Source organism: Microcaecilia unicolor, chromosome 1 (assembly GCF_901765095.1).
Source record: "Microcaecilia unicolor chromosome 1, aMicUni1.1, whole genome shotgun sequence".
In the NCBI taxonomy this organism is placed as follows: Eukaryota; Metazoa; Chordata; class Amphibia; order Gymnophiona; family Siphonopidae; genus Microcaecilia; species Microcaecilia unicolor.
The window spans coordinates 460481681-460494239 of record NC_044031.1 but is presented as its reverse complement, the minus strand read 5'-3'; the positions used below and the strand labels follow the sequence as shown (position 1 = coordinate 460494239).

The 12559-nt window shown below is 43.2% G+C and overlaps 1 protein-coding gene across 1 annotated transcript in view; it reads left to right on the top strand.

The window, feature by feature from the left end:
- LAMA1 (laminin subunit alpha 1) overlaps window positions 1-12559 on the top strand; it is a 357026-nt gene that overhangs the window by 317827 nt on the left and 26640 nt on the right. The window contains 3 exon segments of the mRNA XM_030213227.1: window positions 5732-5846; window positions 6163-6333; window positions 8620-8771. Of these exon segments, the coding sequence (XP_030069087.1) occupies window positions 5732-5846; window positions 6163-6333; window positions 8620-8771 (438 nt within the window).

Genomic DNA, 12559 nt, shown 5'->3' with positions numbered 1-12559 from the left:
TCGTAAGGTATAAAAATCTTTTACAAAAATGTTTTACCACAAAATATGTTTTAAAGTATATGCTAATAATAAATTTAAATATAAATATAATTTGAAAAGTGCTCAGTTCACACGTCAGTCATAATAAATGTGACTGGCTGAGTAGAGAACCATCATCTCACTCTTGGCGTTCTCAGATATATGGGATCAGTCTCGTTGGCCCCATAAATATCAAGCAGCAGAAAAACTTGATTAGATGATTATGCAAGCTGTGCTGGGTTTTGTTTCAATAAATTGTGTTTTTATATCTATATTTTATCTGCTTTCATATTATCAGACTGCTTTTGTAAGCAGATTTTGTGTGTGTGTGTGTGTGTGTGTATATATATATATATATATATATATAGCTATAGCTGTCCCTGTATAAGGGTTCCATTTTGTTGCTCCTGGTTTGAAGCTGATGCAAATATACCGAGTGTAAGTTAATTTGGGACTTTCAAAATGAATACCCTGGTCATACCTTGCCTCTCCTGACCTCCCTCCACCTTATTTCATCCTATTTTGCTGGTGGGCAAACGTGTGTGCACTGCGAACATTGTTCATATTTTTACTTCCTGAAATGGGGAGCAATTTTCAAATGGGAATTTTCCATAGGTAACGTTTTTATAAATTATTCTTAAAAAAAAGCAATTATAGCACTGGAGATGCTCATGAACCAATTCAAGATGGCAGCTTAATAACATTGGTCAAAGAAAGGCAGTGCTTGAATATAAAATATATCTGCTTTGCAACTACAAGCTGTTCATAATTGAACGTCCATAGTTGTACTGTACTAGATTTTTCTTGGTTTATGGTTCCAATTTATCTTTATACATGTCTATTAGCAAAGTAAGCAAAATAGAAGCTGTTTTCACTGGAGGGAAAAAATTGAATCTAGATCCTCCATTTTCTTTCCTCTGAGAGAAGTTTGAGGTTTATGGGAGCTGGATATGGATTAGTTCCAGTGCCTCAAAAATGCTGAAATTAAACAGGGATGTAACTTGAGAGATTAGAGGAGAATTATCATTTCTTCCAGTGGGGGTTTCTTCTTTCCTACAACATGTCATGAAGATAGAGTTCCTAATCTCAAAAACGATATGTAACCGTTTAGTAAAGTCAAATATTGCTGAACCTGAAGTTTTTGAGAGCGCTTGCAATATATCACTAGTGCAATAGCATTTGTGTTCTGGGACTGAATGGAAGGAGAAGATTCTGCATGGCTAGTTAAAAATTTTATTCCATGGTTATTAAAGCATTAATTTCCTAATCTCTGTCAGCTGGAGAGTTCCTACAGTGTTCAGTCACACTGGACAACAAGAGCTATGCCAGACCCTTTATTACAATACTTTGTTTTTAGCCTATGATAGGGTGAGCAAGGATCGAGCGTGGGCCTGCACAATAACACAGCTGGTCAAAGGTGTAAAAATGAAACAAGTGCTTTATTAATAGAAAACCTGAGACCTATTACATCACAGGGCGAGGAACAAAAGATGAAAATAGTTCAGATAATACAGTCCTCTCTCTCTCTCTCTCTCTCCCCCCCCCCCCCCCCCCCCCCCAGTTTCTAGGTTCCAGCCATACGTGGGCGATATTAGTGGTTTTAAGGTGACTCAGGCTATCTGAGGGACTATTCTTAAGGGTGGGGGGGCAGTGTTATGCATATCCCTTCACATAACCTCAGTGATCGGACATCGCAACCAAGGGTAGATTTAAAGCTTGAAGCCTGTCAGAAGGTAATAAACTGCATTTCAGTAACCTAACAAATAACACTGCTGTATATCGTAAAAATTCTTGGCTATGTGTCCTGAATTGAAAACTCAATGCAATATTTCGTATTTTATTTTCTTCCAAAATCAGGTAAATTTGTATAATATTAATGAGAACATTATTGATTCTACCGAGCTAGTGTATGATCAAGTTCAAGTTAATTAAAAGACTGTCTATCCCGCTAATCAACAGTGTGTCTAAGCAGCTTACAATTTAATAAGGTGAGGATATAGGAAAAGCATAGTAAAGACAAAATACCACATAGACTCACACAAAAGGAAACTGGAAGGAACTACTACAATGATGATAGGAAAGAGAGAGGGTCAGGCAAAAACAAAAGGGAACAATAATCACCAGTATTCCATACATCTTGGTTAGCCCTCATAAGCCTCCAAAAAAAGGTATGTCTTCAATTCTGTTTTGAACTGGGCCAGAGTTCAGACTGAGAGGGATATGATTCCTAAGTAGGGGTGCTTGAATTGAAAAAGTGGAACAGCTTATCGTTGTAGTAGGAATTGCAGATAGGAAGGGACAATTAGAAGATCCTGCTGAGACAAACATAGAAGACACGAGGGACAATAAGGGGTCAGATACACTGACGGCTCCTTGGAGATTTGAAGTTTATATACTACTACTAGTAAAAAAGGCCTGTTTCTGAAAGAAATGAAATGGGCCCTAGCAAGGTTCCAGGGCCCCCTTCCCCCCTCCTCATCACCCCCCTCATAAACCCCCTCCCCCCTCCTCATCCCCCTCTACTCCCTCCCTCCCACCCTTCTCCTCATCCCCCTCTCTCTTGTCTCAGGACCCCCCCTCTGGTGTCGGGACCTTCTCCACCCCCTCTGTGGTGTCGGGTCACCCTCCCCCCTCTGTGGTGTCGGGACCCCCCCTGTGGTCTCGGGACCCCCTCCCCCCTCTGTGGTCTGAGGACCCCCTTCCCTCCCCCGTCTCTCTGGTCTGAGGACCCCTCCCTCGCTGTGTCGTCTGAGGTTGCCCCCGCCCTGTCTGGTCTTACAATCCCCCCCTCTGTCGTCTCTAGACCCCCACCCCCCTTGTCTCTCATCCTCTGCCCCCCCTCTGTTTCCCGGTGACCCCCGAGTGCAAGGAGGACATGTGCTGCTGGCCGTACCCTTCGTAAGTGCCGGCTGCTGTTTAAAATTGTTTACCTCCTGCAGCGCCGGCAACAGTGAAGGGGAGCACGCACGGACGGCGCTTCAGAGTGCCTTTGCTTTTGGTTGTGTTTCAGCTGTTTCTCTGGTCCCGCCGTTCTGGAAACAGGAAATGAGGGTGGGACCAGAAGAACAGCTGAAACACAAACGAAAGCAAAGGCACTGTGCAGCGGCATCCGTGCATGCTAGACTTCACTGTTGGAGCAGGAGGTAAAATGGAGCCCACAGATAGAGAGGGAGGGAGGCACTGGGCGGCAGAGAGAGAGGGAGGGAAGTGCTGGGCAGCGGAAATTGGAGGAGAGGGAGGGTACAGAAATCGGAGGAGAGGGGAGGCGTTGATCTGGGACCAGAGTGTGGCCGTCGGACTGCAGTGGGCCAATGGAGTGGAGAGAGGGAGGTAGGTAGGTAGGTAGGGGGGGTCATGGAAGTCGGGGGGGGGGGGGGGCCTCCGGTGACTGTGGCTGCGGCTGCTGCTGGGTTCCCTTCCCTCTCACTTCTCATTGGTCCGTCCTGTGACGTCATCCCCAGGGTGAACCAATTACGAACCCAGGTGTTACGAACCCAGGCGTTACGAACCCAGGCATCCAGACCGAGGAGCAAATTATTATATAGGATAAGAAGCTTCTTATAGGTAACTCAGGAGGAGACTGGTAGCCAGTGAGTATATCTTTTAGGAGTGGTGTAATGTGATCTTGTTTAATAGAAATATACTATATTCGCTATGGGGGAAATTCTATATATGGCACCAAAAAAATGGCACTGAAAAAAGCCCTGTTCTATAAACCCTGCTTAAATCTAGGTACGGTTTATAGAATAGTGCTTACACCCAGGGGTTGCACCTAACTTTAGGTGTAGCCATTTGCACCAACGAAAATGTGGTGCAAATGCCCGCACCTGAGTTTATGCATGGAGCTTCAAATTCTATAATTACAGACATAACTCAAAACTACAGCGCCAAAATGCCTATGACCCTTCCATTTCCATGCCCCTTGTTTGGGCCACACGGGTAAAATGTAGGGTCGGATATGTTAATTAACTCTAGTGCTAATTGCTCATTAAAATGCTGATTATTGATGCTAATTAGCTTGCTACTCAGTTAAATTGTGTGCGCAATTTGGTTATGTGCTCAAATTTACACACACAATTTTTAGCACCTTTTGTAGAATCAGAGTATATGCATAGTCAGGAGCAGCAGCACGGAGTGCCACTGCTAGTGTCAACTAAACAGTAGTGTATCTGGATAGCAGCTGAAGAGTGCCACTGCCTGGATAATTTTGTGCCAACACCCTTGCTCCAACCTCTGTCCACCTCTTGACTAGTCAGATAGTACTGGACCATTAGGTAGATTTTCAGCTCAATACTATCTGTGTGAAGGGCAATTCTTTAGCTAGTCGCTTACATTTATCCGCTAACTGTGCAACTAAATGTACTGACATTTAGGCATCTAAGTTTACACTTACCTGCAAAAATGTCATTTCAGTGCCTAAGACAAGTGATATTCTACAAATAGGCATTCAAATGGTATATCTCCCGATTCTATATAGCACGAGGTGTGGTCAACTTAATTAGTTAACAAGCTAATCCACACCAATAATTGCCACTTAACAAGTAATTGACACTAATTGGCATTAATTAGAATTTACGTGCAGAACTGTCTAAGTATATTCTATAACCTGATGTGCGTAAATTCTAAGTCGCATAGGCGGGTCATGGGTGTTTCTAAAATCTATGTGCACGTGTAATTTAGGTGTCGGCATTTACACCGAGTTTTACTTGGTGTAACTGCCTGCGACTAAATTTAGTTGCAGGGACGGTCACTCGGTATATTCTATAAACCGCGCAGAAATTTAGGTTTATTCTATAAAGTACACCCTAAGTGTAGGCATACGTTGTAGAATATGACTAAGCATATTTAATTTCGGTGCCAATTTTGTAGGCATGATATATTTATTTATTTACTTGCTTATTGGAATTCATTAACCGCCTTTATGAAGAGATTCACCCAAGGTGGTGCATAGAATCCAGTCCATAGTGTACATTTGTAAGGGGGTGTGCCATAGGTGGGCAGACATCTAGGTGAGTAACTTACAGAATATTGTGAGTTACCAGAATGCCTGCTACATTTTGGCACCCCCATGTGGGGTGGGGGGTGGGGGGGGGGTCTAAATTTGACCGAATATTGGGCACCCGAGTGTGCATTTAGAATAGGCTTTCACCCCGCATTACTGGGGCGCCTACATGGAGGCACCCTGTTGTAGAATTGCCCCCAAAGTGGCCGAAAAGCCATGTAGAAGGAAGTTATAGATTCACCGGCTGCTTCTGAACGTGTGACTTGCTTTGCATATTGGCCCCTGTGTAAACATGAAACTGTGCTTTAAAAGGAGGTGGGAGCGTGATATAGAGAATGCCTTGTAAATATTTTGTGTATTAAAATAAGTGTGGTTTATCAACAGCAAATTTGATTGGACTCTATTGACAGAACTGTGACATCTCTAAGTTAGCCAGTTGTTGTGGGTACATTTGCACTACGAGCTCAGTTGGAACTTTTGAAGGCCTCGGGGATATTGGTAGTCACCTGAAAGACAGCAAACAGTTCTGCTGGAACGAGTAGTAGTACTGACTTATCAGCTTCAACAAACCTTATTACTGAAAAGCCCAGACAAAAAGTGTAAAAAATCCCCTATGGAAAAAGAGGTGGCTTAACTAGTTTGTACTTTTCCTTTTCTGTTTTGCTGATGCCAGTAGCCTTAAATGTGAATCTCTATCCCTTTGTTTTCCAGGAAAGCTCTTAGCAGCAGGTCATATGTTGGCTGCATTAAAAATGTGGAAATTGCACGCTCTAACTTTGACTTGTTAAGAAACTCCTACGGTGTAAGAAAAGGCTGCAAAATAGAGGTAGGGAAGATTTTTGCCTTTTGGAGCTGATTGATTATGAGTGCTGTAATCTGACTTTGTTGAACTTTTACTGCAGCTATTGCAGTACTGAAGAGATATCTATTCCAAGGGCAAAGCCAGATATATAATATCAGAGCACTTGTGGTTTATTTTATTTATTTGTTTCATTTGTATCCCACATTTTCCCCACCTATTTGCAGGCTCAGTATGGCTTACATAGTCCCGTAGAGGCGATTGCCAATACTGTTATGAACTGGTTCTTCTCCTTTCCCCGGAAGATTTGCTTATTTATTCCTTTTCTCCTTTCTTAAAACAGCCTATTCGCAGCATTACCATCTTGAATGATGGCTATATTGAATTACTGCCCAAAGCCTTGGCACCAGAAACAGAGCTGATGGTGACATTTGCCACCAAGAATGACACTGGAATTATTCTTGTGGGGCTCAGCAAAGGACTGGTAAAACGAAGCCGCAGGCAAGCCCATGTGGTAAGATTACTCCTTTCTGCCATGTTTTAATGAGCCCTGAAAGAGAAACACAATCCCCCCAATATTCAGCGCTATTTAACCTGCGAGGAACAGCTCCTGGGTGGTTAAATAGCATTTAGCTGGCTAGCTGCTAATATTCAGCAGGAGGTAGCCAGTTTTTGGTGACGAATATTTGTGATTAGCACCAATATCAGTGGTAGATTTAGCAGTTAAATAGGACCGCTTAAATAGCAGTCCTAACATTAGCCGCTATGAACTTAACCGGTTAGTGTTGGATATTGGCTTCACTGGTTAAGTTCTGGCAGCCAAAAATGAAACCAGATATTCAATGCCGGTCACCGGAAACAGCTCGGCATTGAATATCCGAGGTCAACATCAACTTCAGCACTTATGCTGGATGCCTCCCAGCAGCTGAATATAGGCCCCAATGACTTTAAATATTTGAGAATCTTTTCTCTCTCATTCGTAGTGAAGTAGATGAGCTGAGTGATGATTGATTTGTAGGTGTAAATTCATGTGTCTTACATTGTGGCAGTTTTTTTTTTCACCATCACCACTGCTTATGCTACTGCGTCTATACTCACTTATATAGTGCTTCAAGATGTACACTGTCTCATAGAGTCTTCCCTTGAGCTTTGAACACTTCATACAAGATATACAGATAAGAAAAATAGGAGAATAAGGGAGGGCTGGAGCAGGAGAGAGAGGTGTAGTAGAGAGATTAGGAAAGTAAGACGAGAAGAAAGGTGTTGACCCATGGTGGGATGCAAAAAGTTTCAAAAACTCCAGAAGTCTAATATCTTCCAAATAAGATAGCTTAAAACAGTCCAGACCCAACACGGTCCGTGTTTCGGCAATAAGCCTTCTTCAGGGGTTGTAACTACACAATAATAAAAACATAGCCATAAATAAATATATAAATGCACAGTTATATAAGTCATAGATGTTCAAATGTGGCAAAAACATGACAGCGCAAAGATAATATAAATATGTAAAATATATAAATAGGTAGTGAAATGTGAACAGAATGTGCCCAAATTATACTTATATATAAATGAATATCAAATAAGTGAACAAATACATGTTTTTGAGACTATTTCAATATGAAAAGTGTGTTAAAAAGTATTAATTAAACCGTGGATACAGAAAAGATGTGTAAAGCCTATGCTAGAGAAGAAGAGGGAACAATAACGAGAAGAAGAGGGCAAATTGATATAGAAGAAACTTTTATATATATACGTCAGAAGAAGGCGGAACACTGAGCGAAACAATGGAAGGCTAGAGACGTCAGGACTGGGAGCGCCGCCTCCTTCACTGACGCTGCGCTGCCGGAGGAAGGTAAATTTAAAAGAAAAAAAAAAGGAAAGGGATCTTGGGGGGGAGAAGAGGGCGGGCAGTTCCTACATGGGAGCGGGAGGGCAGGGGAGAGAGGAGCATAGATGGGAGGGCAGGGTTCATGGAAGGGAGAGAGGGGAATTGCTTGATCGGGATGAATGGCGGGGGCAGGGGACAGATGGGCATGGATGGGTGGGAGGGTAGGGCTCAGGGAGAGAGGGGAATCGCTGCCTTGGAGCCAGGCAAGTGCGGGGGGGGGGGGGGGCGGTGCCAACTGGTAGTCTGCAGGGGGGCGCCAGAGACCCTTGGCATGGCCCTGCATGCCTGTCTCAATAGCAGACTATGGACTTTTCCTCCAGGAATTTGTCCAAACCTTTTTTAACCCCAGATACGCTAACCGCTGTTACCACTTCCTCCAGCAAAGGATTCCAGAGCTTAGCTATTTGTTAAGTGAAAAAATATTTCTTCCTATTTGTTTTAAAGTATTTCCATGTAACTTCCTCGAGTGTCACCTGCTCTTTGTGCTTTTGGAACGAGTAAAAAATCAATTTACTTCTACTCGTTCTACACCACTCATCTTTTTTCCAAGCTGAAGTGCCCTAACCTCTTTAGCCTTTCCTCATACGCGTGAACCCTTACCGCCAACTATTTTGTAGGCGGTAAAAACGCAAGAGCTAATCCTGCACTAATCAGCATGCAGCAATGCCCACTCGCTAATTGATTAGCATAGCCATGCCCAGTGTCCACCCCCAAACATGCCCCCAGCGCAAAAAAGTAAAATAAATTTTTTTTTAGCATTTGGGTAGCGTGCATATGGAAAGACCACTGCGGGTGCTGGACTGCACCTCACTGTACTGTATTTTAACCTGCAGGGGATGCACCCCTTAACCTTTTTAAAGAATTGTGATATTTTGATAGAAACAAGAAACTAATATGATTAACTGTCTGCAGCCTTTCTTTTCCATTATGCTGATTGATGGCCATATTGAAGTGCAAGTTAATCCTGGGGATGGAGCAAGCACTAAAAAAGTGAGCATCAAACCTACAGCAGCAACATATCATGATGGAGAGGAACATTCCGTTATCCTTACTCGGAATAAGAGGTACCTGGGAAGTAGAATGAAGTGTTTGCTAAATATATTTGCGCCGATATTTAAAATGATGTAACTGGGCTGGAGAGTCTCCTGCCCAGTTAAATCAAGCTGTCCGGATGATCCCTTGATTTTCCGCAACACATAACTGGACAGTTCTGCTGAAAATATGAGTCGACTGAAGCAGCACTATTCAGTTAGTGCAGAGGCAATCCAGGGGTGGAGTCTGGGCAGAGCCAGGATTTAATTGTCTCAGTAAAGATGGGACAACAAAGTGGCTTGCTCCTGGATAACTTCTGGCAGTTGGCTAAAACCCAGATATTCAATGCTGGTGCTTGGATTGATTGGGCCATATTCTGCCCATGGCGGTCATCATAGCACTGCAGGCTGAATATTGGCCCAGTTATGCCCAGAAGTAGGGGCCCACTGGGGGTGTGGTTCTATGTATATGAAAAGAGTGCATCAGGCAGTTTAATTCTGACTGTAGCCATAAAGTCATTCTCTTCCCCTGCCTCATGTAGTGTACCCTGTCACACTGTTCTCACTTCCTTAACTTTCAACTCCCTTCTTTTGTCTCCCTTCCCATTCCTTCTCCAATTTCTACTTTCTCCCTCCTTGCACATATCCTTCAATCCCTATTTCCCTTGTCCCCTTGTACTCAGCCTTCCATCTCTCCCTCTCCCTTTACACTCTTTCCTTCCTTGCACTTTTCTGCCCCACTCCTTTGCACTCATGCTCCCCTTTCACTTCTGCTCCTTTTCTCCTTCCACACACTTTCCCTCCTTTTCCCACACACTTTCTCTCCTCCTCCCCTCCAGGGCTGCCGAGAGAGGGGGAAGAGGAACAAAATTCCCCTGGCCCAGCCTCCAAAGGGGGGGGGGGCCTCAGGCCCGGTGCCGGCAAGCTTCTTCCTGTGGCTTCTGGGTATGTCCTGTCTTTCTGCTGCGTGCCACCCAGGACCTGGATGATTGCATTAACGAGCTATTGCGTTAATGCAGTCATCTGGGTCTTGACTCCTGGCATGGACAGGAGTAGTGCAGGAGAGGACAGAGCGAGGGAACAGACAGAAAGGTGCGGAGGCAGCAGCCCAAGTATGGTGGGCAGGGGTCGGCACGGCAGCAGCACAGGTTGGGAGGGGGCATTGGGGGATGCATGCGCATACATGCACATGGTGGTCCAGTCCTTCCCCTGGCCCAGCTGTGTCTCTTGGTGGCCCTGCTCCCCTCCATTCAGTTACTCCTCCTTCTATTCTTCCCTTCATTTCCAGAACCTTTTTCTGCTGCCAAACATTGGGTCCTTGGCAACATCCAGCAGACAGCCCCACCTATGTCTCATTCTGTCTTCTACTGCCAGGGACCCACCCCACAGCAACAAACAGACATCTTTACCATGGCTGTGGCTCACTCCCTATCCTTCTCCAGCAGTAACCCACAGCCACCTTCACTGTGGCCACAGATTTCTTACCCTTTTCTACTGCCAGGGGTTGGGTCGCCAGACAGTGGCACACTACAGATAGTTTCTCTACAGGTTTTTCTACTTTTCTGTGCTGCTGGGGTTGCGTTCCCAATGGTGCCATCTTTTAAGTATCATGGATTTGTCGTGCACGTGAAAATAAACTTATGTGTTGAGAGACAGACAAATGGATGGAATCTCCACAAAAGAAACTATTATCTGAGCAAAAGATGCCTAAAAATGCTCTTTAAGAAAAACACTCTAACAAGTGTTTTCAGACTGGGTCATTCTCTAAAATTGTCAGTCTTGCCAAGCTTCTTATGTTGGTCTGTCATTTTATATTTTTTTGAAAATCAAAACTTGAAGAAGGAAAAGCCTCAAGGCATTCAAGACCCAAAGGTCTAATGAGCCAGTATCGATCAAAACTGACCTTAATATTGGTCAAATGATCTGTTCCTCATCATTGGCAAAAACTTTCTATTATTATGGGCAGAATATCAATCTAAGTATGTTCCTAAATATAGGCTACACACTTCAGTGCCCCTCTTTCAAATTCACTTGAAGCCAGAGATTCTTTGAACAATAACACTACATTCAAGTTTTGATTTTCTGCTATCATTGTTATACGTGGATCTTACAGTAGTTGATACTTTGGAAAGATTTAGATTCCACTACCACTGTTTTAGCGATATAGAGGATTTTATATTTTTTGAAATTGCATGTTTTTGAATTTTTTTTTAGTCTGCCTTTCCAAAGTCAGCTACCATAAATCCCTTAACAGGATGCCTACGTAGGAAATCCAAGAAGACACATATTTTTAAATGTATTTTATAATGGCAGCATAGGCACTCGTATGCCTTTACAAAATCAACTCACAGAGCCAGCAACAATAGTGGATAACATTTCAGTGCACTCATTTACACCTGCTCCCGAGTTGGATGTGTACATGTGTTCTATCTTTGTACCCAAACATTTTATAAAATATGTGCACTCACCGCATCTCTGTCTGCACTCCCCCTAAACTATGCCTCCAAGAATGCCTGTGCATGGCACACATTTAAGTATGTGTCTTCTTAATGGCACATCTGCCAATGGTCGCACAAGTTTATAAAAGGCTTTGCACATAGGAAAGCTTTAAAAAAAAAATCGACCACTAATCCCCCCCGATTCTATATAGTGCGACTTAAGGTGCGCACGCAAATCCGGTTGTACTCTGGATTTGCACACACAACTTAATTAGTTGACAAGCCAATCAATGGCGATAATTGCCACTTAACAAGCAATTGGCATTAATTATAATTTATGTGCAGAACTGTCTAAGCATATTCTGTCACGTGATGCACGTAAATTCTAAGTCGCATAGTTGAAAAGGGGGCGCGGAATGAGCAGGACATGGGCATTTCCAAAATCTGTGTTATAGAATACTCGATCTGCGCCTAATTTGCACCAACTGCCCATGACTAAATTTAGTTGCGCAGGCGGGCATTCAATGTATTCTATAAACCGCATGGAAATTATAGGAGTATTCTATAAAGTACTTTATTGAATACACCAAGGCGTATTTTGTTTCAGTGCCATTTTTTAGGTGTCCTATATAGAATCTAGTCCTAAGTGGGTACCTGAAGCAATGGGAGAAAAAAAAGAGCATAAGTATTGCCATACTGGGACAGACCAAAGGTCCATCATGCTCAGTATCCTGTTTCCAGCAGTGGGCAATCCAGGTCACAAGTACCTAGCAAGATCCCAAAAGAGTAAAACAGATTTTATGCTGCTTATCCTACAAATAAGGGATTTTCCCAGTCCAACTTAATGATAGCTTATGGACTTTTCTTTCAGGAAATTATCCAAACTCTTTTTAAACCCTGCTAAGTTAACCGTTCAGAAGAATTGTTGATAGCAGGAGGTGGGTTTTGATCTCTGGCTTCTCTGGTTCATACCCATTGTCCCAGCAATTAGGCCACTCCTTCTTTCCAGAATCTCCTGCACACAGCTGAGTTGCTTTGGTTGATGGACCCAAAACTCTATATCTGTGCCAATGATGAACATCTACTCATTCCCATTGAACCAGATCTACCCATAGCTTTGAGTACATTGGCTGTCTGTCTTACAGCAACTCTGGAATGGGCTAAAAAAAATACCCAACAAACTCTGCCTCAACCAAAGTAAAACAGCCCTCTTCCCCTACACCGCTAAGCTAACTGCTTTTACCACATTCTCTGGCAACAAATTCCAGAGTTTAATTGCATGTTGAATGAAGAAATATTTTGTCCGATTTGTTTTAAATTTACTACTTTGTAGCTTCATTGCGTACCTCCTAGTCCTAGTATTTTTGGAAAGAGTAAACAAGT